The sequence below is a fragment of the Micropterus dolomieu genome, linkage group LG03 (assembly GCF_021292245.1).
Source record: "Micropterus dolomieu isolate WLL.071019.BEF.003 ecotype Adirondacks linkage group LG03, ASM2129224v1, whole genome shotgun sequence".
Lineage (NCBI taxonomy): Eukaryota > Metazoa > Chordata > Actinopteri > Centrarchiformes > Centrarchidae > Micropterus > Micropterus dolomieu.
This window is the reverse complement of record NC_060152.1, coordinates 16911040-16934650: the sequence shown is the minus strand read 5'-3', so window position 1 is coordinate 16934650 and position 23611 is coordinate 16911040. Positions and strand designations below refer to the sequence as shown.

Below are 23611 nucleotides of genomic sequence, written 5' to 3'. Positions count from 1 at the left end.
GTAAAAGAAGGGTGATTCAAGGAAAACAAAACCAACGGAGAAAAGGGAAACTGAAAACAATCAAAAAGGGCAGAAATGAAACCTACAGGTATACTGCTAATTAGACGCTCTGCATCCTGATCTGATTGCATTACCAAGGAATCAAAGGGGAGACAATTCCCCCGAAGGCAGCTATAGTATCTGTCTCTGCTCTCCATCCTAGCCACCACTCTTGCTTGTTCTTCTCTGTTTTTATTCCCTCTACTTTTAAAGCTAACAAATAAGGGAAAAATAGATGGAAATAAAAATACTGAGAGGGGGCGGCAGCACTGAGCTGAAATGATGAGCAAGGGTAGTTTCCATGGCAACCAAAAATTTCCCAGGTTAGAGTGCCAGCTCAGCAGAGGTAACCTTGCCTCCGTGCAATCCAGGTAAACTCAACAAATGTAGCTGTTGATGAACTCAGCTTTAAAAAAAAAACGATAAAAAGATAAAGATGTATGTGAGTTCTCAGCTCACATTAACCCCCTAATTGTAGCACAGCAGCACTTCACGGGTATCAGTCAGAGACAAAGCAGGAACCAATACTGTCTGTTTCATATAACTATACTGTTTATGTAATGTATTTGGGTAGTAATAAGGCTAGATTGTTAGTTTTATTAAGAAGGAAACCATGCAGTCTTTCCAGTATTGGCTGAACCTGCACACTGCTAACCCATCAGACAGGATATACTATGACCAATATTAGAAGTGCTAGCTGGGCTCTTTGTCAGCAGTCCATCAATTGATCCATTAATCCCTGACTATTGGGAAGAAAGAGGTAGGCACTATGGCTCTGGATCATGTGATGGCTTGTTAGGGAAACAATTCATTTTCCTTATTCCTTCGTTTATCATTTCCTGTTATCTTATTTTCACCCTGGTTTTGTATTATACATTGGCTCCCTCTCAGTTTAACTTGTTTTCTCTCTTGACCCCACCCTGGCTTGCATTTGTCTTCTTGATTATGTCAGAGTGCTGCTGATGGCCATCATGTTGTGTAAGCAGTTTCAGGTCCGCATCTAGTTGTTTGTTATCGAGGATGTGAGAAGATGCTAATAATAATGACGCGCTCAGTATTCCAGAGAGGTGTGCCATTAGCTGTTAGATGTGAAATGAAGCATATTCTGTCTAAATAGCCCACCCAATACAATCTAATGCAATAAGCCCCTGACTGTACGCACCTGAAGAAAATGTGCACATCACACGCATGCACCCACATCCTGAACCTGAATCACAAAGTCAATCATGAGACTCATGAGAATTAAAAGACAAAACAGTTAAAAATGGCAATAAAATTTTTTATTCCATCACAAGATGACACACATTCACGGAGATAATTAAGTTATTCCACTCTTTTCACATTCTGATAATATGCACTTTGTTTAGGCCAAAATTCAACAAGTGGCCCGGGTGCGTATGTTTTTGACATGTCACTCGCAGATGCAAAGACTAACTTGTTGATCATATAATTTCTACAGAAGGACTTACTGTGGTGTTTATTTCTGTCTCTCTCAGGCTCCAAAACTCTTGCTTTTCATCACCATAGAAACAGGGAAAGCCCCACACGTTGCCAAGGGAACCAGAGTGAAAATATGATTTTTTTTCTGACAAAGTATGAGAGAGCTTTTCTGCAACGCTGCTCCGTTCGGAGTGTGAACGTGGGTGTACATGTGTATTCCGTCTGGTCCCATTTAATTGGGAAAGCTGATTTAGATGAGTCTGTAAATTTTGGTTCACTTGGCCATGTCCTCAGCCACAGCCTTTCCTATTTTATCCTTCAGGTACGCCAATTTCTGCCAGTCTGTCTTCAGCTCCAGCCACTCAAAGTATGGCACCTGAAAGAGGACAAAAAGGTTGAATTTGAAAACATTTTTAAAGAGCTAATGAGCAAGTACCTTCTAATTGCCAGTGTGTGCTTAAGAGAACACAATTGTAAAACTTTTACGGTTATTAATTTACAGACTGGTTTTCAGTTTCAGGTAGTTAAAACATCCTGCTGCACTGCAAATCTGAGAGGCAAGTGATGTTACTATTGGCTGGGGAGATTGGCCTAGATGAGGCAGAGCTGCGGCTGGAGCTCTATTTATACCACAGACTGCAGCGGGTCCCACCTGACTCTCAGCTCTACTAAAGTATTAGGTCCATTGTTTGCATAGCCTTAGACCGTCAGATACATCAGGAGCAGCAATGCTCTGCCTCTGCTCATTCAAATATGACTCACTATCATAGCAAACACAACACACAAGAAAATTCCTTTTGCAATTGGCTTTAGTGAGTGTGTAATACAAAACAGATCTGAAGAACAAACAGCTCAGTTCACCTTCTCTGCAGAGACGGAGAAAAATAACTTGATCACTTTTACTTTGAAGTAACAAAATCATGGTCACAAACACTGCTACAAAGATGGGTTATCCCATCTCCTGCCTCTCCCTACCTCCACTGTGATTAAGCCAGCCAACTGGAGATGTCGCTTCATCATGGTAAATCGTCCCAGAAGGTCTTTACTCTTTGAGCCAAAGTTTGGAAATTCCCAAGCCAAGAAAGCAAGCCTAAAAACAGAAAGCAAAATAACTTGAGATAGCTAGGGGAGAAGAAAAGCAAAAATAAATCTTTAACAACCCCCAAGCCCACATGATTCTCCTCTATGACTCACCACCGTGCCCCTACAGGTAAAGCCTGATCTCCTCCTCCACTGGGTATATGAGGGGCTTTCAGCATGGACATGTCAACTGGTTTGTTGTCACAATCCACTACCAGCTCCCCATCTGATGAGAGACAAACATGCCAGTTGTTAAAAAAAAGAAAGAAAAAAATAAGCTCTCTTACTCAATGACACACACTGATGTTGTAAATGTCGCTTTCAGTGTAAAAATCCTGTAAAATTCCAGTAGTGAAAGGAACAGACATTGTGACATTTGATCTCAATAGATTTAAATGAGCTACGTAGGCCCCCTTACCAATAGTCCATCCATAGAGAGTGTCAACCCCAGTGCGAAGGGCCTCCGTCCTCCCAGCCACCAAACTCTGTAAAGCCTCTCTTAAACTGCTCTGCAGGGGGGAGAGGGGGGAGCTGCTGATTGGGACAGTCAGGGCACTCAGAGAGGATGGAGTATCTGAGGAACCCGGATGCTCTAAGTGAAGAGTAGCAGCAATATGGAGGAGCTTCAGCTGATAGTTCTCCACCTGAGTTGGACTGCCCTCTACAGACAGAATGGACAACAGAAAGAGAATGAGTGTTGAGAAGCCATTTGCATTGGTGCTTATCAAAACCAGTATGAGAATGTTATATTAATCAATGCTATGCATCATGTCTGTGAGAAAATGTTATTTATGTGCCTGTCTAACCACAAATCTATTGGTGCTACACTGCCATCTACTGTGACAGAATGGTATTTTGGCAGTGAGCTCACAGAGCCTTCTGCAGCAGCAGTTCTGGATGTTGAAAGATATGTAATGTATGATAACATGGGAATGCCTGTTAATGTTAATGTTAATATACCAGCAAATTCAACCAAGCTGAATGAAACTGTAATGTCACTGTCGTCTTAATGGTTTGGTGAAAAAAGTGTTTCAGCATCGTAAATGTAAGATTAAAACAACTCCACATGTGACATTCTTTGGTTTAACTATATTCTGTCATTTTTTTTTGATAAATTTTTCTAATTAATCATTCAATGTAAATTAGATAAAATACAGAAAAGCTGCAAATCCTTAAATTTCAAAAGCTGGAGAGAGTGAAGATTTGCCAATTGTGTTTGATAAATGACGATATATTATGACCATTGTGCTCTGTTGTTTCTGTCTCAAGGAAAGTTAGGGTAGTCACTTGGAGGGGGGCATTCTTACCAGGAGCCTGAACCACTTTCACCAGCTACTCCTAGGTTAAAAGAGCAGGTGCTTTACTCCAACGTTCCCCTGAACTGCTGACAGTGATGTATGTAGCAATAAGTGTGAGCTTAACTGCACTAATACAAAGTGTGTATCTGCATATTATAAATTAACTATTTATCAATGATGGAAAGCTATAGAAGAAGAATGAACACCCACAGCTCTGTGTCTTACCAGACAGTTTGGTAACGTGATTCTGTTGTGTGAGGGGGATGAGGTACTGGGGCTTGGCCTGCTGTAGCACACACAGAGACCAAACAACATCTGTCTGCAAGAAGGGCTCCAGGCCTGAGAGAGAGTCCTCCATCACAGAGTGAACCTTTACACAAAATGGCACATACAGAGAATTAAAAGGTAGCAAGTAGAAGCAACAACGTGCAGTCAACACACAGCCTGTAATATCATTAGTACCTTGCTATAGAACTCTTCTCCTTTGCTGGGCTGAAAGCCCAGTCGGGCAAAAGTCATGAGCAGATTACAGAGCTGAAGAGTACTGTACTTCTGACTGTTTATGTAGTGCTGGTGACAAAATTGACAGAGAGAGTTACACAGTGAGTGAAAGAAAAACTTATTCAAATTATTGAGATTAGAGATTAAGCACTTCTCAAAATGAAGTGAGTTTAAGTTAGTCTTGGGTGTATGACTGACCTCAGCAAAGGCCTCAAAGAGAGGGATATGAAGCCATTTGAGGAAGCCCAGTGATTTAGCGCAGCGTGTGACATCAGCAGAGCTGAGCTCAGGGACTCTGGGTAACAACTCTGAGGCCATTCGCTGAAATACCTGAGAATGGTGGAAATTCAACTTCCCTATAAAAGGGCAAAGACAAAGTTGTTACTGTTGCATGATACAGTATGATATTGGGCAGACAGTGCCTTAATCTGTCGGTAGACATTAAGCTGTTTAGCCATGAGATTTTATACCACTAGCCTAGCATAGATCTGAATTTTCAAGTTTAGAAAATGGTATTATCTATAAAAAGATGTATGATGAAAATATTACAACAGATACTTGCAACAACAACAGACCAGTTATGCTAACATTAAATCTTACACTTTCAGTGTTAAACATAACTAAATATAGTACCCACAGTCCCTTGGCTATGGTATTATATGTATTCACTGGTCCAAGTTGAAACACACCATAGCTTTCTCTCAACCAGCTCCTGCTTTGAACTTTATCTGCTGTCTGAATTCAAAAGGTAACACTTTAAGCCAATCCTTAAAACACGGACTGTATGTATCAGGTCAAGAAGGCAATATGAAGGTAAAAAATAAAATGACACTTAAGGCATGGATATACACTGTGTTAATTTGGCTTATGCGTGCCTGCAGTGTTACTGGGTATGTTACAGTCATAAGTGTTGTTACCGTATGCAAAAGCCATGTCCAGTAGCAGTTGAGTGGAGAGCTCTGATGACGGTTTCTGGAGAAGGTGGTAGGACAAAGCTCTGAGCAGCGGGACAGATCTGCGGCTCTGAGCTGCCAAAGACACACAGACTTTGCGGATCTCTTCTGCTGAAAAGCCCTCTGCAAGCTCCAAAGCCTGCAATAGACATAGATGGAAGGGTGGCACTCTGGTTTTGGATAAATTGTACCTTCATCCACTGGTGTTCCCCTACATTTAGGGAAGATTCATGATGTGCTGTTCATAGGTGTACAGTTTCTTCCAAGACATACAGTGGTCTCTGTTTTAACAGACTGGCCTCTCCAGACTTCAGATCTATTCTAGCCTGCATACTCATCAGCGACCCTATGACATTACATTAAAATTCCATCTCCAGGAGAAAATAGCTTTCCCCTGACAGCAATTCATATTCTGTTTCCTAACTAACTGGTATAGTATACAGTTAGTTTAAGGTAATATTAAGATTGACATATTAAACTGAGCTGTTAACTCTACGTTAAATGGATATTTTGAACTCTGATACCTTGTCTTCAAGTCTGTCTATCAATGTAGGTGACAAGCGTTGTCGTCTGGACATCAGTGCGCTGACAGTTTTAGCATCAGCGATTTCAGTCCAGCGCAGTTCCAGCTGTTTTAATGCAGAATTTACTATTGTCACGTCCTGCTGTCCTTTCCTGCCTGCTCCCCAATCTGCCAGGTAGGCCAATTGCTTGTAGGTTAGCCTGCGGAGTCGCCACAGGACTTCAGTCTGGACAGAACTGAGTACTGAATCATTGGAGGGCACACCCATAATCCATAGAGTTCGCAAGACAGACACTAGAGTGCTGTTCCACACTGAAGACACCTGGGGAAAAACACACACACACACACACACACACACACACACACACACACACACACACACACACAAAAATGTGTCATCAATCCGAACAGGCAAGCACAAAGCCTTGGAAAAGATCATATCATGTCAGTCACTTTACATGATGACAGTACTAGTCCACCTGTATCTGGTTTCCTTACCTCCCGAGATACAGTACCCATCATATCCAGAAGCCTTGAATCTGTCATCAGTTCTGGTTGTTGTTCCTTAAACTTGCCCTTTGTCCTTAGCACCAACTGAGCCCACTTCATCAGGCTATTGGCAGCCTGATTACCATTTCCTCCATGCTCTGCCCAGGCAAGCAGGATGTCATCTGGCACTGCTGCCTTTTCCACCAACTCGTCCAGCTGGGTGCGAGTAGGCATGTTTGGAAAAGTGTCTTCCTTGGTAATTGTCCTTCCCTCACACATTAACCTTTCTGTGACCCATGGCCAGACCTGAGCCCTCTGCACCTCTGCAGGCCCAGCCACAGGCGGAGGCAGGCGGGCAGCAGCAGCTGGAGCTGAAGCCTGGGAGGAGGCCCTGCAGAGCAGACGGGCATATCTGCCCAAGAGGCGGCCGGCCATCGGGTCTGAGAGACAAGAGAGTGGCCACAGGTAGGAAAGGAGAGAAAAGGTTTCTCACAATTCAGCAGCCGGCGTCACCATCCCACATCCAACCTAATAGTGGCAGAGGAGTTCAGCAAGAAGTGTGATTAAAAGGAAAGGTTGACAGGTTATAGAAACATCTCAACAATGAGCCATACCTTCATTATCTCAATTTAATTTAGCAACAATTACATACTGTCAAATATTAAGTTAACCTTCATGCCAACCAAATGCTCCAGCACTGTTTCATTAGCTATTGCTTTTGGTTACCCAACAAGGGAACACTGGTTGTGTAACGTTAAGTCCACAACGCAGGAACTTTTCTGAGGTACACAATAACAACGTAGATAGGTTGAGATCATCTAACGTTCTATGTGTCGTTGCATTTTTGACAGAAACGCCTACATCCCGTAATGTAAAGGTAATGTCAATTGTGGATGTTTCTCCTGTCATGTAACGTTAACGTTAAATCCTGACCTTGTCGCGAGAAGGAAGAGACGCCGCTGACCGGCAGTGCTTCACTCTGTCAACTATCATAAGTTTTAAAAACAAAGGCAGAATGCAGACAGATCTCATAGCACCATCAGCTACTATTATTGATCCACGACTTACCAGAAATTAACGATAACTTTGGTGAAAGCTGTTCACATGGAGCTGTCAGAGGTAGTCGCAGGAAAATGACGTCGTGGGGCGGTATCACGTGACCCGCGGACGCAGAAGGTATTGGGCCAGAAATGTTCGACTCATTCCAAAGATATTTGCACTCCAAATATGTAAAGTCACAAATAAAATCTCTCCAGCAGACGTTCACATGTTGGGCAAAAAGCACTAAACGTTTAGCTACGTTTTTAAACCCTACCGGCAGTGCAGTGCGTTTGCTTAATGTGTTAAACTTTAATTTAACCAGGAAAGGCTCATTGACACTGAGAGTCTCTATTGCAAGAGCCTCCTGCCCAAGATAGACAAGTGGTTATATAAAATTTGCAAAATACAATACAGATGTCATACAAAGCAAGAACAACTTTATTCACAATAACTGTGTTCAACATCAACACACCGTTTCTTTTTAAATAAACATTTTATTACATTTTGTCCGGGTTGTGTCATCTTTAGGTGTCAGGGTCAGTCAATATGTTTTAAAAGTTTGGATATTAACATTACACTCATTTAAGAGTTTATTGAGTAAACCCAGCTAAAAATAACACTGCCTAATGTGAATGCAGTTTCTAATATTTTGTCTACCTTAAAGCTGGGGTAGACAATTTATTCCAGAAGCATTTTTTGTAATATATGTTGAAAATCTCTTTACATCCAGACAACAATAAATAAATTAAATGCTCTGACACAAAAATTAATAAAAAACACATCTTCTTGTTTCTAATTGCTTTGTATGCAATTATGTTGAGTACATGTCTGCACTGTTTGCATATTTGACCGTTTTATTAATAAAGCTTTGGGGGGAAAAGGAAAGGAAAGGATTCTTGTCTATAGCTGATGGTTTTGATTTTACAGGGCCCAGTTCAGCACAAACAAAACATAGCAAAACGTTTATTTCAAATGAAATGGCAATGCCTTGAACACCTTGTTGTGTACACAAAAGCGCACTGCACTTGACTGCCTTTTTAATTTGGCAGTGTTAATATACATATCGCTGCCGATTGGGTAACACCTCTCACACCCACCAAACAAGAGTAGTACCTCAAAAAAACCTATTGCACAGCTTATGGAGGAAACATGTCTTTCAACCTTGAAACCATAGCAAACTGGTGCAAAACGTTTTGAGATTGAACTTGCCCCAGATTTCACAGTAACTATCCTTCTCTGATCATTTAGTTCCATCACAGGACATCATGGCCTGATTAAATTATTAGGGGCCTTGGGACAAAAATTGCTGCTGGCAAGAAAGACACAACTTGTTTTTGATATTGTTTTACTTTTTGCAGGATGGAACGCAGGGACAAATGATTTGTGTGACTAAGGCTGCCTTCTCATGTTAATTAGTAAGTGAAAATATCAACAGAATAGTTGTACAACTTCCTCCTACAAGTTCCTCTCATTTCCTGTTTTTCTCCACTGCTTTTCTGTCATCCTACTCCAGTCTTGTTCCTCTTTGCAGAAGGCTGTGTTTTTATTATTCTAACAACGGTTCTCAGTCCCATACCACAGCCATGATGTACAGGTGTTAATTGCATCAACATCGCAAATTAGTACAGAATTTAGAACCACAGCTCATACAGTGAACCCCAAACAAGTTTATTGTAGATATTACTCAACCTGTTTGGTATGGAGAACAAAGAAAACTTTGTTTCAGTAACATTCAGACACATAGGTTACATGTAAGCCAACAACTATGATAGTGGTCATTTTGCAATGTCAACATTCTTTAGAAATTTTATGTCTTTATAATAATAAGCCAACAGCAAGATAGACATATTAGTCTACATATCTGTCTAGGAGGAATAGGGCCAATTCAGGAGTGGTTTTGAATCCTTTCAAATCCCACAATTCTGTTGAATGACCAACTAAGGTTGACTCTTCCTTTATCTCTTTACTGATCCTGCCCCAGTATCAGCCATAACCATAAAATACAACATCAAAAATAAAATTTCTTTAAAGAAAAATCTTCTCCTGCTTCCTTTTAACTGGCTATGTACCACTTCGGTCTACGTGCCATAAAACATTTTGTCTGATTTCGTATTGAATAGGACCAGGTGACCCAGGCATTAAGAATAAATATATAGAAATAGCCAATCTTCTTGCTGATGGTCTCATTCACTTATGTTGTGTTGGTCATACAGAAGCATCAGTATTAAACTGAGACATAACAAGTTTAAAAAAAGTCCTTGTAGTCCATTTAACAAAATCCACCAACTGAGCATAAAATTAACAAGGTCTTAGAGGGTCACTCCGGCATTTTGGTATTGCACTTCCACATAGTTGGGGGACTCACAAGAGACAGATTTTTTTTAAAAGAACGGTTGAAATCAAAGCAACACAAACTGAGATATCGAGATATACTAGTCCTCTTTATGGGTCAAGCTCCAGAAATGCTGGATCCTACATGATGGAACTCAATGACGTCTTTCTTTCGACCTCTCTTAAGATTTCTTTTGTGGTGCATTAACACACCTAAAAATTTTAAATGCAAAATATTAATATTGTTTTTTATTTTTTTATTTTGATGAACTGACCCTGTAACATCCATAGTGTGTGTATCTTTAGATATGTATCTTGGTCCCTCTATCCATGCTTGTCTCTCACTCTTTTGTTGCCTCATCATCTCTTCTACTCTCTCTCTCTCCTCACCTGTCCCCCCATTAATGTGTAATTAAAGCTGATAAAATTGGGCTGATAACATAACTTTGATTACAGAGCCAGTGTCACTCTACAGTATACTGTACAGCAAAGTACAATATTGACTCACTTAAACACAACTTATCTTACATGGATCTTATTTACCCAGCATGCAACATGTTCTGGGCAGGAACAGTTAAGGGACAGGGTGACCTTAGCTATAGTTTTACTTACTTCTTTTTAAATACAGGATAATAAATAATAATAATAAATTATTATGGGATTCAAGTAATGCTTTTTAAAATTGAAGTTTGTTACCATGTAGTGGAGTGATTTACCTTAGTTATAGTAAGAAGGCTGTATGTGTTTTGGGTAGGATTGTTCTTATAGGCAATATTACTAATTAATTATATTTTATAATACATTCACTATCTGCAAGTGTATCTACAACAGTGCACCTTTTTTAACCTCTACAAGTGTAATGGTCATGAGAGGTTGTTAATATGTAGAGGGCATGGTAAAGAGAGCTTCTGACGCATGTCTGATATAATGACCCTCAACAGCCTAGCACAGGTTACTGCTGGCCTTGAATGCCACTGACCGTGTTCTTGATATTCTTCATCAACCACTTAGGTCTTATTTTTAATAAATGTTTGTACATAAAAAGTAAATAAATAAATACTGTGTCTCAGTTTCGGTATTGTTAACTGATCAGAGGAATGTTGACGGTGCTGGGACATTTTGTTTGAGTGTGACTAAGGCGGCCTAGTAAGTTAAAATATAATAGACTGAAGTCGTACTGTTTTGCAAATTTTGAAGTTTCTTTCCTTTCTTTCTTCACTGCCTTCCTGTCATCCTACTCTACTACCTTTTTTGCAGAAGGCTGTGTTTTTATTACTCTAAACAATGGTTCTCAGTGAAGTGCTACAGCCCTAAAATGTACAGGCGTTAATTGCATCAACCTTGCAAATTAGTACATAATTTAGAACCACAGCTCATACAGTAAACCCTGCACAAGTAAAACCTGTACAGCACATCAAATTTAAAAATGTATGTGCTATAACCACACATAATAAAACATAGCGTTATGGGACTTGGTTCAAGTTTTGTAGGAGGGTGCTTTTTATGTGCTAGTAAAAAAAATCATCTCTCTAGAATAGTAGTAGTAGTAACAGATGAGATTTTTTGTGAGTTAGGATGGTGGAAAACACCTGCTAGGCATCACACTCAGACTAAATGACAAATGAGGTGCACACACCTGCAGAGAGGAGTGTATTAATCACATGTGGTGGTAGTGTGGGGTAGAAGCTGTAGACAGATGAGGAGATGGGTGAAGACAGAAGGAAAGTGTGGTCATAGCCAGTCACTGTACCACTTAGCCTGAAGGAGAAGGAGGAGGAGGAAAACCAACTTCAGAGGACATGCTGACACCATTAACTTGCCTCTGTGGCTGATGCTATCTGGTATAGCCCTGCTGATTAGCCGGTTTTGGCATCAGGTGTGACTGCTAATTAACTCCAGCTGCAGGCAATTTTCTCCTTAATTGTCTTCTTCCATTGTATTTGGCTTTGTGGTTCTGTAGGACATCCCTGGCGGCGCAGCTGTCAGGCTGTAGATTGTGCATGCATGAGTTTGAGTCTCCTTGTGGCCCTACGATGGATTGGCGACCTGTCCAGGGTGTACCCCGCCTTTTGCCCGATGTCAGCTGGGATTGGCTTCACCCCCAGCGATCCTGTATGCAGGATAAGCAGTTGACGATGGATGGATGTCTTCTTGTGATTCTCAGTTCATGCTTACTACATCAAGGCAATAAATTCCTTTCAGACCTCCAGAATGACTTGGTGGCCAATAGGAGGCTGTAGTTGTGTAGTGCTGCATTTGGTGTAATCTGATGCAGTGCAATGGCAGGAATGACTTTGATGTTAACCTTCACTGTTCCTCTGCTCTTTACTCCAGTCACTTTATCAGAATAAAGAACGTGCTGAGGGCAGATAAGAGATATCAGAGAAACACTGTGTGTGTGTGTGTGTGTGTGTGTGTGTGTGTGTGTGTGTGTGTGTGTGTGTGTGTGTGAGAGAGACCTGGCTAGGGGTGACATTGTTACTACCATTTTACGCAGGAAGTCGTATTAAAGTGCGTGTGTGTTCAAAGGTGTTTATGCGCATGTGTATCTTAATAGGGGAGTTGTTGTGTATAAAAGGCTTTTCCAAAAAAATCTCTCCTGTTTCTGACCGTTGTGTTTGTGTGTGCGCGTATGTGTGAGAGAGGGAGAAACAGGGTGTGTGTTGGGACTGGACCCTAACTTAAAGCCAAGATTTCGGGGGCGAAGAAGGATCGAGTGGTCTGGACCTCCATTGATTTAGGAGAGCAGTCCCCTATCACACCTGCAACCATGAGTAAACCGGTAGGAGAACCAGCTGATGACCATTCACGTTGTGTAGCATTGTTTGTGAAAGAAAGTATACAAGTATTTTCTAAATGTGGAAAAAGGGCCTTTTTAGTCACTGTAAGGTGTTGGGCTGCCAATACATTTGGGCACAGGTTTTAATTTGTCAGTGTCTTCTTACAAATACAAAGATATATTATCAGATATAAAACCAGACACACTACTGTAAAAATAAAAAAAGGTTAATTAGTATCATCCATTATTTTTAGCCTCCTAGCACTGGCTACCTGTGAGGTTCTGTATGATTAAAAAGATGAAACTATATAAGCTACACTGGAGGTGTCTCAAGAAATTATATTAGCACTTCAAGACACTGTTGGGCTTTTAAATAGGAAAACATTTTCACAACCCTATTATTACTTGTTTATCTTTTTTCATGCTATACTCAGTCTCTCTATCTCTCTCGATATATAGATATATAAAAGTATGTGTGTCTCTGTGTTTAAAAAAAAGTTCTTTTCAATCAGTTACAGAATGGCATTCAATAAATTCCAGTGAATCATTCAACAAACCCAGTCTGTCAATTAAGTTCCTATTGATAGATTTTATATTTAGTATACTTTATAATGTACTGTATATAATACTGTTTCAATTTTGTATTATCTAATTGAAACAGATGGAATATTACAAATATCTACAGCTACCAAACTTCCACTTTGAAAATGGTGTCAGTACATCTAAATAAAATGCAGTCATATGCTTCATAAGTTATTTCAGAATGCATTTGTTTTCTTTGACTGGCATGGATATAATGTACTCCAATCTGTGATGTGTCGAGATTTGTTTATTTACCACAAACCAAATGTGTCTGCAGATTAGTTTCATAAGTTAGCTGGTAAATATTTTAATTTCACATATAATGCACAGTCCCCATGAAGAGCACATTTAGTATCCACATTAAGAATGTCAAGCTACTAGACAGATAGATTTCCTACATAAATGTATAAATGTTTTGCCAATATTTTGCCAGGACACATACGACATGTTTGAGATGGATGGAGAGATGGACAAGAAGAAGAAGAAGAAGATGAAGAAGAAGGAGAAACTGGAGGGCATGAAGAAAGAAATGGATATAGTAAGTAAAGAGTTCAAAAAATAGTAGGGTAGGTAAACATTGTCGTAGTGAGTGATGAGACGTGTTATGTATGTCAGTTTAAATTCATTGTGCTGTAAAGACCTACTTGTGATTTACAGATTATACTACAGAAACCTCAGACTTTTTATTCCAGCTACTGTCCACTTAGAACCACCAAGTTTCAACCAACCAGCTATGACTAAATCGCCTTGTTCTGAATCAGTGTTGTGATCTGTCTCCTCCTGCAGGACGACCACGAGATTACAATTGAAGAACTAGAAATGAGGTACAACACTAGTGTTACCAAGGTGAGACATTTCTTTCTTTAACATTTTTCTTGTTTTTTTCACTTAATTTGTCTTATAGATTAATTGTATTAATTTATTTCCTTTTCTCTTTACCCATAACAATTTCCCACTTCTGTGTGGGTCCTTTAGGTTCCAAGACAATGCTATTTCCATACTCACTTGTTTCATCTGTTTTATTTGCTCTCCATCCACAGGGTTTGACCACTGCCTATGCAAATCAGATCTTGGAGAGAGACGGTCCCAATGAACTGAAGCCTCCTAAAGGAACTCCAGAGTATGTGAAGTTTGCCAGGCAGCTGGCTGGAGGGCTGCAGTGTCTGATGTGGGTTGCAGCCTGCATCTGCTTCATCGCCTTTGGAATTGAACTTGCGAGGGGGAACCTCACCAGCTTTGACAATGTGAGTTATATTTCCTGCCCCTCTGAGCAGGAGGTGATCAGAGAGGGTCAGAGACCAAGAACAGAGAAAAGAGACAGCAATTTGAAACAGTCATTGTTAGCTACCTGTTTTTATGGTTATATCTTCTTTCTCACTTCAGCTGTACTTGGCTATCACCCTAATTGCTGTTGTCGTGGTTACTGGCTGCTTTGGCTACTACCAAGAATTCAAGAGTACCAACATCATTGCGAGCTTCAAGAATTTGGTGCCACAGGTAAGTTTCACATGCCCAATCAGCACATTGTTGGAATGTAATATAAATGGCTTCTCTATCATTATATCTCTTTTCGGTCTATTTCCTTTTTCCTTGTCTGTCGCTCTCTTGTTTCCCTCTGTGTCTTCCTTTATGTGTTCACCTCCTTTCATCTTTGCTAATCATACTCCCGACCTTCAAAAATAGCAAGCCGTTGTGATACGTGATGGCCAGAAAAACCAGATCAACGCCAACCAATTGGTGGTGGGGGATTTGGTGGAGATCAAAGGAGGAGACCGAGTCCCTGCTGACATTCGTATCATCAGTCAGAGCTGCAAGGTAGATCACATATTCAGCATATACTGTATATTCAAGCTTGCATACAGACAAAGACAGATATAATGCTTGTTTAAACTGAACGTGTCATGCTGCAAGCTTACAATCAGATTTTTTAAAATTATTGGTTACTCATAGAATCAGAGTTCACCAACACCAGAATTTAATGCCAAAGTGTCCACATTTTATCAAAGTTGCCCTACTGGTAACCAAAAAAACATTGTTCAACTTATGTGTAATGTACTCAGTATTTTTGTGAGAGTTTTGTGAGATTTAACTGCACATGAGACCAGTTAGTTTTAATGTTCAAATACCCAGAAGAAAAAGAATAAACCCTTTAAATTGTTATATTTGAGAGGGAGATGTTGCCCAATCCTCCCTTCCCTTTCGGACAGGACCTTTTGTGAATATACTTTGTGTACCAGGTGGACAACTCATCGTTGACAGGAGAGTCTGAACCCCAAACCAGGAGTCCAGAATGCACTCATGAGAATCCACTGGAGACCAGAAACATTGCTTTCTTCTCTACAACCTGTCTGGAAGGTGCAGTAATTTATGAATCTATGTTTTATATCTTAAATTATGTATCTTATATCATCTATAAGTGTCTTATTTAAGCATTTGCTTGTTTATTTATCATTTTCGTGTCCTCTCCAGGTGTTGCTACTGGTGTGATCATTAACACGGGTGATCGTACCATCATCGGTCGGATTGCCACCTTGGCAAGTGGCGTTGGCAATGAGAAGACACCCATTGCCATAGAAATTGAGCATTTTGTTGACATCATTGCTGGTCTTGCAATCTTTTTCGGCTTTACCTTCTTTGTGGTTGCCATGTTCATCGGATATGCCTTCCTGGAAGCTATGATCTTCTTCATGGCTATCGTGGTGGCTTATGTGCCAGAGGGGCTGCTTGCTACAGTTACTGTGAGTTACTGCAACACATGTGAACTTCTATAACATCATTGTTTATGGTTTCCATTATGTCCAAATTGGACTATATGAATGATTAATTTGGATGATAACACCACTGAAAAATCATTCTCTGTATTAGTAATAATATGTATTAGTTATTTCATTATACGTGCTGCAGACTAGACAGATTTAAGATGTCTGTGAAGATTCTCAGTCATCCAGGTCATAGTTATCCAACGAAGGTTAAAGTCAAGGGCAACTGGACTTGGTTGAAGATACTGGAAGACGTTCTACCAGTCCGTCAGAACTGAAGAAGTCCATTGGATGAAGGACAAAACGTCTTCCAGTATCTTCAACCAAGTCCAGTTGCCCTTGACTTTAACCTTCGTTGGATAGACAGATTTAACTTTGCTCTGTAGTAACCTGTCAGTCTGTAACAGCCTGTGTCTCTGTTAACAGGTATGTCTGTCTCTGACTGCTAAACGACTTGCCAGGAAGAACTGTGTTGTGAAGAACCTGGAGGCTGTGGAGACATTGGGTTAGTATGCCTGAATTAGTATGGAAAGCTGAGAGTGATCATTTTGTTTCTGTTCAGGTAATTTAGTTAAATTTCAGTTGAAATGTGTAGAATAAAATCGCTTTAGGTTTAACCACTTCATCAGCTTCAACAACACCTCACCTAATACAGCATAATGACACACATATTATATAAAAGTATATCTTATAAAGATTCACTTGATATGGTCCATATTAAGCTCTTGTCTGTACAGTATATGTGTGTAACCTGAGCTGTGTGTGTTTAGGGTCCACTTCAGTGATCTGTTCTGATAAGACTGGTACCCTGACCCAGAACAGGATGACTGTGGCTCACCTTTGGTTCGACAACCAGATCCACGCTGCAGATACCACTGAAGATCAATCGGGTAAACACATGGGGAAAAAAATGTTTTTTATTCAAAACATTTACATTTAAAATGAATCAGTACTGTTGTTATGAGCAATGTTTTAGAAAAATAATGCAAGCCATAGTAAGCTAACATGTGGGTTTCTATTTCCATTATTATGTGTATTTGAAAGGTGGTTTAATGTTATTTTACATTTGAGTAATCTTTGATTATCATGTGATTGTGTGGTTTCCAGGCCACAGTTTTGACCAGTCATCAGAAACATGGCGTTCACTAGCGAGAGTGGCTTCCCTGTGTAACAGAGCTACATTCAAACCTGATCAGGAAGGTGTACCTATTCCTAAGGTACAAGTTTATGGTTTTAAGGCATGTGGTGTCACACTGAGCCAACAAAATGCAACATCTACGTTATGTTATTTATTTGTTTTAAGAAGCCGGTTTCCCCCTTTTCTATATTATTATGAAAAAATATTTGTTCCTTTTGTCTCTTTGTTATCTCACTTTTACCATTTCACACAGAGGATCGTGGTGGGAGATGCGTCAGAGACGGCTCTGCTAAAGTTCACAGAGCTCACTGTAGGGAACATCATGGACTACCGTAATCGCTTCAAGAAAGTGGTGGAAGTGCCCTTCAACTCTACCAACAAGTTCCAGGTGAGAGCAGGAAGCTGTGTTGTCAATAGGCTTCTTATCATCCTTGATCAAATACCACACTGTAAACCATAAAAATAGTGAGCAAAATATGTATTTTTTCATATTTAAAGCTGTCATCTGGAGTTTCCTACTTTGATACTGGGATAATCCTGTGATTCACGGTGAATCTAAGAGCACAGATTTAGAAGCTGAATAAATGTCCAGATTTATTCAGCTTCTATCAACCACCTCTCTCCCTCCAGCTATCTATCCATGAACTGGAGGATCCTCTGGACCTACGCTACCTGTTGGTGATGAAGGGAGCACCGGAACGCATCTTAGAGCGCTGCTCCACCATTTTGATAAAAGGCCAGGAGTTGCCTCTGGATGAGCAGTGGAGCGAGGCCTTTCAGACAGCCTATATGGACCTGGGAGGACTGGGAGAGAGAGTATTGGGTTAGAGAGGACTTCTTATGACCCTGATGTGGCCTAATCATGTGGCTTGCTATACTGAAAATGGTTTTACTAAAACTATCAGTTCCCTTTTGCTTACAGTATACTGAAAAAACTAAAATGTGAAGTTGTTGCACACAAATGCTTTTGGCATGTGGAACTCCAAAGTTTTTGTCACTCAATGCACAATCAGTTGTATTTCTGCCATTTAGATTTGTAACTTATATCAAATTCCAGTAGTACATAGACGCCTTTTGTGATACACAATATGACATTTCTACTAGTTGTGGGTTTTTTTTTTAACTACTCTGCTGTTTCCTTTTTCCCCTCCTAGGTTTCTGCCATCTCTATCTGAATGAGAAAGAGTTTCCTCGTGGCTTTCGATTTGACAGTGAAGATATGAACTTCCCTACGTCAGGACTGTGCTTTGCCGGTCTCATCTCAATGATTGACCCCCCAAGAGCCACTGTACCTGATGCAGTGATGAAATGTCGTACTGCTGGTATCAGGGTGTGTTCATATTTCCCCACATTTTTTTGCAATGCAGAATTATACAAGAGACTGAGTATGTAATATGTAGAGTATGTAAATGTTACCCTGTCTCACAATATTTATATTTTGGAACTTCAGGTTGTCATGGTGACTGGGGACCATCCAATTACAGCAAGGGCAATAGCAGCTAATGTTGGTATCATCTCAGAAGGCAGTGAAACAGTGGAAGATATTGCCCAGAGGAAGCGCATACCTGTCGAACAAGTGAACAAAAGGTATTTGTGTCACTGCTGTCCACTTGAAACAATACTTATTTCCAAGATATATCAAATAGCCATCTATCCATTGCAGTATAGTGTTTATTTCTTACTGTGTGACCTTGTATGGCTAACTGTGTGATCATCATCTTGTAAAAATTCACAAGAGATTCACTGGACTGTTGTGAATCTGAATGCTTGCATGCGTCTTTGTTCACAGGGACGCCCGTGCTTGCGTGATCAGCGGAGGTCAGCTGAAAGACATGAGCAGCGACGAGTTAGATGACGCGCTACGGAACCATCCTGAGATGGTGTTTGCAAGAACATCCCCTCAGCAGAAACTGATCATTGTGGAGAGTTGTCAACGTCTGGTAAATACACACAGTTTGCGTGTATTCATATCCAAGCGTGTATGATCAGTTAACATTTTGAATGTTAACATTTTCAGGTTCGTGTCACATGTTTTCATTTTTTCAACCCTTCCCCCAGGGCTCTATCGTTGCTGTGACAGGTGATGGTGTGAACGACTCTCCGGCTCTTAAGAAGGCTGATATCGGTGTCGCTATGGGGATTGCCGGGTCAGATGCTGCCAAGAACGCTGCAGACATGATCCTGTTGGACGACAACTTTGCTTCTATTGTCACTGGAGTGGAGCAGGGTGAGACTTAGAGAAGAAGAAATTCTGTGTGTTTTGACAAAACAATGTTAACTTTAGGGTCTGGCTCACTTGTCATCACTTCCACTAAATATCTTCGTTCACATGGTAACAGGTGGTCATACATGGGGGGAGATCATTGCCTCTATTTCAAGAATGTTTGTGTTCTCTCTATTCTGTCTTTGTTATTTAAAATATTGGCAATGAATCTGAAGTAAACATAGATAGCACAGAATTAAAATGAATAGTTTTTACACATTGATCTCTATGGTTACCTTTTCCAGTAAAATGAAAAGTGAAACAATTCTAGTTTCTGTCTGTGAAGACCTGGTCACCTAGGTCATAGTTATCAAAGGAAGGTTAAATCAAGGATAACTGGACTAGGTTGAAGATACTTGAAGATCATCCAAGAGGCTTCTTCAGTTATAACTGACTGGCAGGGAGCTTCAGCTAACTAATCTTAACCTCTGTGGGGTCGTTATCAAGGGGATGGATACCACTTGGTTTGTTAGAGCTCCTGGCTGTTGTAACAACAGCCATTACGGCTATTAGAGTGACCAGAGGCCGAGTCTGAACGACCGTCTTTGACATTGTCACTTGGGAAGGGATGAAAGGACTCTACTCTTCTCTACTCTGGTGTAAATGGCTTCTTTCAATCCTTTTCAGAATATGAACATTGTGGTCCTGGAAAGAGTGACGCTTATTCGTCAAATGTAAACAACAAGTATCTTCAACCAAGTCCAGTTGCCCTTGATTTAACCTTCCTCGGATTTCTAGGTTTTAAAATAATAAAATCTAAACTTTGAAAGGATGTAACATGTTTTTGAATAACTGCTATACCCAGTATTTACTGACCAATGAACAGTTTGTAAATTTACATAGAGTATATTGAGCTGTGTATGTGTGTGTAGGTCGTCTTATCTTTGACAACCTGAAGAAGTCTATTGCCTACACACTAACCAAGAACATTCCTGAGCTGACTCCATATCTGATCTACATCACTGTCAGCGTGCCTCTTCCTCTGGGCTGCATCACTATTCTCTTCATCGAACTGGCCACTGACATTGTGAGTAATTATGTCATTAGTACCAGTTCAGCAAGAAAGCAAATTACTTATAAAGGTATTTAGGCAATGTATTCATTTTTACAGAATTAACATGACCAGCTAAAGATAATGAAAGGAGAGACCATCTGCTGAAAGCAAATTACTTTTTATGGTCATTACACTGGCTATTTAGTTTCATCAAAGATGATGACTGTGTCTAAAATATTATGACACGTGCACAATTTTGAATCACCAGCCTTAACAGCGGGTGATTTGATGACATGAAGAGTAAATTAGCTGCATCTTCCTCACTCCCTTATCTGCTGTGCAGTGTGTGTATATATGGTTTGTTTATTCCTGTCTCTTCTGTAGTTCCCCTCCGTCTCTCTAGCTTACGAGAAAGCAGAGAGTGACATCATGCATCTGAAGCCCAGGAACCCTCGTCGTCATCGTCTGGTAAACGAAGCCCTGGCTGTATACTCGTACTTCCAGATAGGTGAGACTGTGTGTGTCTGTGCTATATGACAAAACATGCATACTGTATATTACTACTGTACTAACCTTATTAACATTGAATAAATACTTCATAGACAAAATAGAATAGCATATAAGCGAATGTGTCTCAACTACATGCATAGCCTTTGTTAGACACATTAAAGCAGATAAGACAATAACAGGGAGAAGGAGGAGCCACTGCCCTATATGCTCTCTAAATGGTGTCACTCGGCCACTGAGCTAGATTTATGCACTCCTTAAATAGTATTGGCCCGTTTTATTTCTTCTTTCTTTTCTTCGTTTTAGGAGCCATCCAGTCTTTTGCAGGATTTACAGATTATTTCACAGCCATGGCCCAGGAGGGCTGGTTTCCCCTCCTGTGTGTTGGCCTGCGTTCTCAGTGGGAGGATGTTCATCTTCAAGATTTACAGGACAGCTATGGACAAGAATGGGTTGGCATACACTTGAGATCCTACTTTTGGGCAATTTTCAAATTGTGGACACAAGAATGTCTAATTTCTGTTTCCTGTGTGAAGGGAATATTTGCATTTGGTCAGCATATATAACCAAATAACTCCCCCTATATGTCCTCTCCTCTATTTACAGACCTTCAGTCAGAGGTTGTACCAGGAGTATACGTGCTACACTGTATTTTTTGTCAGTATAGAGATCTGTCAGATCTCAGATGTGCTGATCAGGAAAACTCGACGTCTCTCTGTGTTCCAGCAAGGCTTCTTCAGGTCAGTAAACACACATCCCTAACAGGAATTGCTCCGCGTAACAATTAATATCTTAAGCTTTAGCATTAATGTTTACAGGGTTATTTCTGTGTCTGTATCATGTGAACATGATTAACTTATGCTACATTTACACAATTATTAGTATAGTAAAGAGAAAAAAAACTGTAATTATTTCAACTCGAGAGGGTTCACGCATTATTCAAAGATTACCCCTTTTGCTAGTCTTGTTGTCACATCATAGAAATTAACTAAACTAATTAAATTAACTACTTCTACTGTTAAGTATATGGAACAGTTTGTAAAACAAGTGGAACCTGATACAAACAAACTGTGTAATGCTTCTTTCATTGAGCAGGTTATTCTTGGTAGTCAAACCAAGTGCTTTAAATACCTTATTTTCTGATTTATAAATAGTTTAAAATATTTAAGTATAAGTATATATGGGAAATTGCAGTTGTGTTACAATTGTAAACAAAGGCATCAAGTATTTTCTTATGTTTTTGTCAATCCATTTTATATGGAAACAAGTAATGCAGAAATAATCCGCTTCTGATAGTAACAAAATCCAAGCTGACAGAGTGTTAAAGCAAAAGGCAGTCCAGTATGGGAGCACAAACAGGAGACACAGACCAGGGAAATCAGGGAACACACACGGACAGACATGTAATAACAAGGATACAAATCAGGCAAACTGGACACAAGACTAGACATGAACAGTAGACGCAGACAAACTTGAAAACATGACAGGGAACAGACAGGAACCAGGATCAAAAGAGTGAGCACAACAGAATAGACAGAACATAATCAAAATAAACAACAAAACCAGCAGAGAATGGAAAACACTCAGTCACAGACCAAAATAATTACAAATACAGACCTAACCAGAGTAGGATTATGACAGTTTGGTTATTTGTGTGTTTATTTGTGTGCAGGAACCGTGTACTGGTTACTGCCATAGTCTTCCAGCTGTGCCTGGGTAATCTGCTTTGTTACTGCCCTGGAATGCCCAATATCTTCAATTTCATGCCAATCAGGTAAAAGCACACAGAGGCTCATTCACATGGTCACTATCTGAAATAAAGCTCGGACTGGATTACAAAGAAAATGTGGTGTCTATATTCTGAGGACACAAAAAATTTTATTGGAACATCACAAATATGGAACCCATAGATATAAAGTTATTTTTCTACTACACTCACAGTTTCTTCCATGTTTGATTGTTTAAAAAAAAGCTGTAGCCTGTGGTCTAATTTTACATGTTGCATTTTCTCTCCAGAGTCCAGTGGTGGTTTGTTCCTGTTCCATATGGTATTTTAATCTTTGTCTATGACGAGATCAGGAAGTTAGGAGTCAGACGATATCCAGGAAGTAAGATATGATTATCATTCCTTCTCACCTTTTACCATCCATTTGTTTATCATCATTAACATCTACACATCTATTCAGTATTCGTTAATTTATGGTTTGTAAACTCTCAGGTTGGTGGGATCAGGAATTATACTACTAAGACCAGAGAAGCTCTTTCATTCATCCATCTGTCCATATGCATGAAAGCACCACTCAAACAGAATGCGGCAAACCCAGAGGACCTTACCCAATTCACCCTACATCTATATTACTTTGAGCTCTATGTATTTATAGCTTTCAATTTTAACATTATATTAATAAAGAGTCTGCCTAAATCATTTAACAAAGGAAATAGGTACTAATCACTAAAAGTCATAAATTAATAATTCACAAAGATTTGTTGTTTCAACTGTGACTGCGTTGTATTTGTACTAATAAAGAATTTTTCAGACTGATGACCTAAAATCAATAACAAAAGTAGAAGTAACTTTGTATTCTGTGTGTGTGCGTGCGTGCGTGCGTGCGTGCGTGCGTGCGTGTGTGTGTGTATACATACAGAGGTGGAAAGAGTACTAAAATATTGTACTTAAGTAAAAGTACTGTTACATTGATGAATTTTTACTTAAGTACAAGTAAAGTTACTTTTTAAACTTTTTAAAAATTTACTCAGAGTAAAAGTTACTTACAATGTAAACCCAATAAGTTCAGAATACTCAAAATATTTGTGGAAACTGATTACCTCAAACTTTAAATAGTGGTAATATTTTTGAGTAAACCTTAACTTGAATATAATAAATAAAAAAATAA

General features: G+C 39.8%; 2 protein-coding genes across 8 annotated transcripts; one reads left to right on the top strand and one right to left on the bottom strand.

Annotated features, from left to right (window-relative positions):
- Positions 1–1304: 1304 nt before the first annotated feature.
- tbrg4 (transforming growth factor beta regulator 4) lies at positions 1305–7525 on the bottom strand. Of its 3 annotated transcripts, none has more exons than XM_046044276.1 (11): positions 7392–7525; positions 6333–6851; positions 5836–6156; positions 5276–5450; positions 4557–4714; positions 4320–4427; positions 4083–4227; positions 2978–3220; positions 2674–2785; positions 2455–2569; positions 1305–1855 (listed from the first exon to the last, which is right to left on the bottom strand). In XM_046044276.1, exons 2-11 carry the CDS (start codon positions 6756–6758, stop codon positions 1754–1756), a joined length of 1905 nt encoding a protein of 634 aa, XP_045900232.1. In that variant the 5' UTR covers positions 6759–6851; positions 7392–7525; the 3' UTR covers positions 1305–1753. The 3 variants fall into 3 exon arrangements, with proteins under 3 accessions (XP_045900232.1, XP_045900233.1, XP_045900231.1); XM_046044277.1 differs by having other exon boundaries at positions 6333–6763; positions 7392–7489; XM_046044275.1 differs by lacking the exon at positions 7392–7525 and adding an exon at positions 7257–7380.
- Positions 2075–23255, top strand: LOC123967916 (potassium-transporting ATPase alpha chain 1). Of its 5 annotated transcripts, none has more exons than XM_046044274.1 (25): positions 2075–2152; positions 5533–5551; positions 13446–13594; positions 13843–13902; positions 14097–14300; positions 14440–14553; positions 14740–14871; positions 15294–15411; positions 15526–15794; positions 16242–16320; positions 16586–16705; positions 16923–17032; positions 17207–17341; positions 17584–17776; positions 18108–18283; positions 18404–18540; positions 18743–18893; positions 19012–19180; positions 20089–20243; positions 20595–20718; positions 21024–21169; positions 21324–21457; positions 22390–22491; positions 22734–22825; positions 22936–23255. In XM_046044274.1, the coding sequence occupies exons 1-25, from the start codon at positions 2075–2077 to the stop codon at positions 22962–22964; spliced, it is 3195 nt and encodes a 1064-aa protein (XP_045900230.1). In that variant the 3' UTR covers positions 22965–23255. The 5 variants fall into 5 exon arrangements, with proteins under 5 accessions (XP_045900230.1, XP_045900225.1, XP_045900227.1 ...); XM_046044269.1 differs by lacking the exons at positions 2075–2152; positions 5533–5551 and adding exons at positions 11418–11536; positions 11656–12477 and having other exon boundaries at positions 13490–13594; XM_046044271.1 differs by lacking the exons at positions 2075–2152; positions 5533–5551 and adding exons at positions 11429–11571; positions 11656–12477 and having other exon boundaries at positions 13490–13594.
- Positions 23256–23611: the final 356 nt, after the last annotated feature.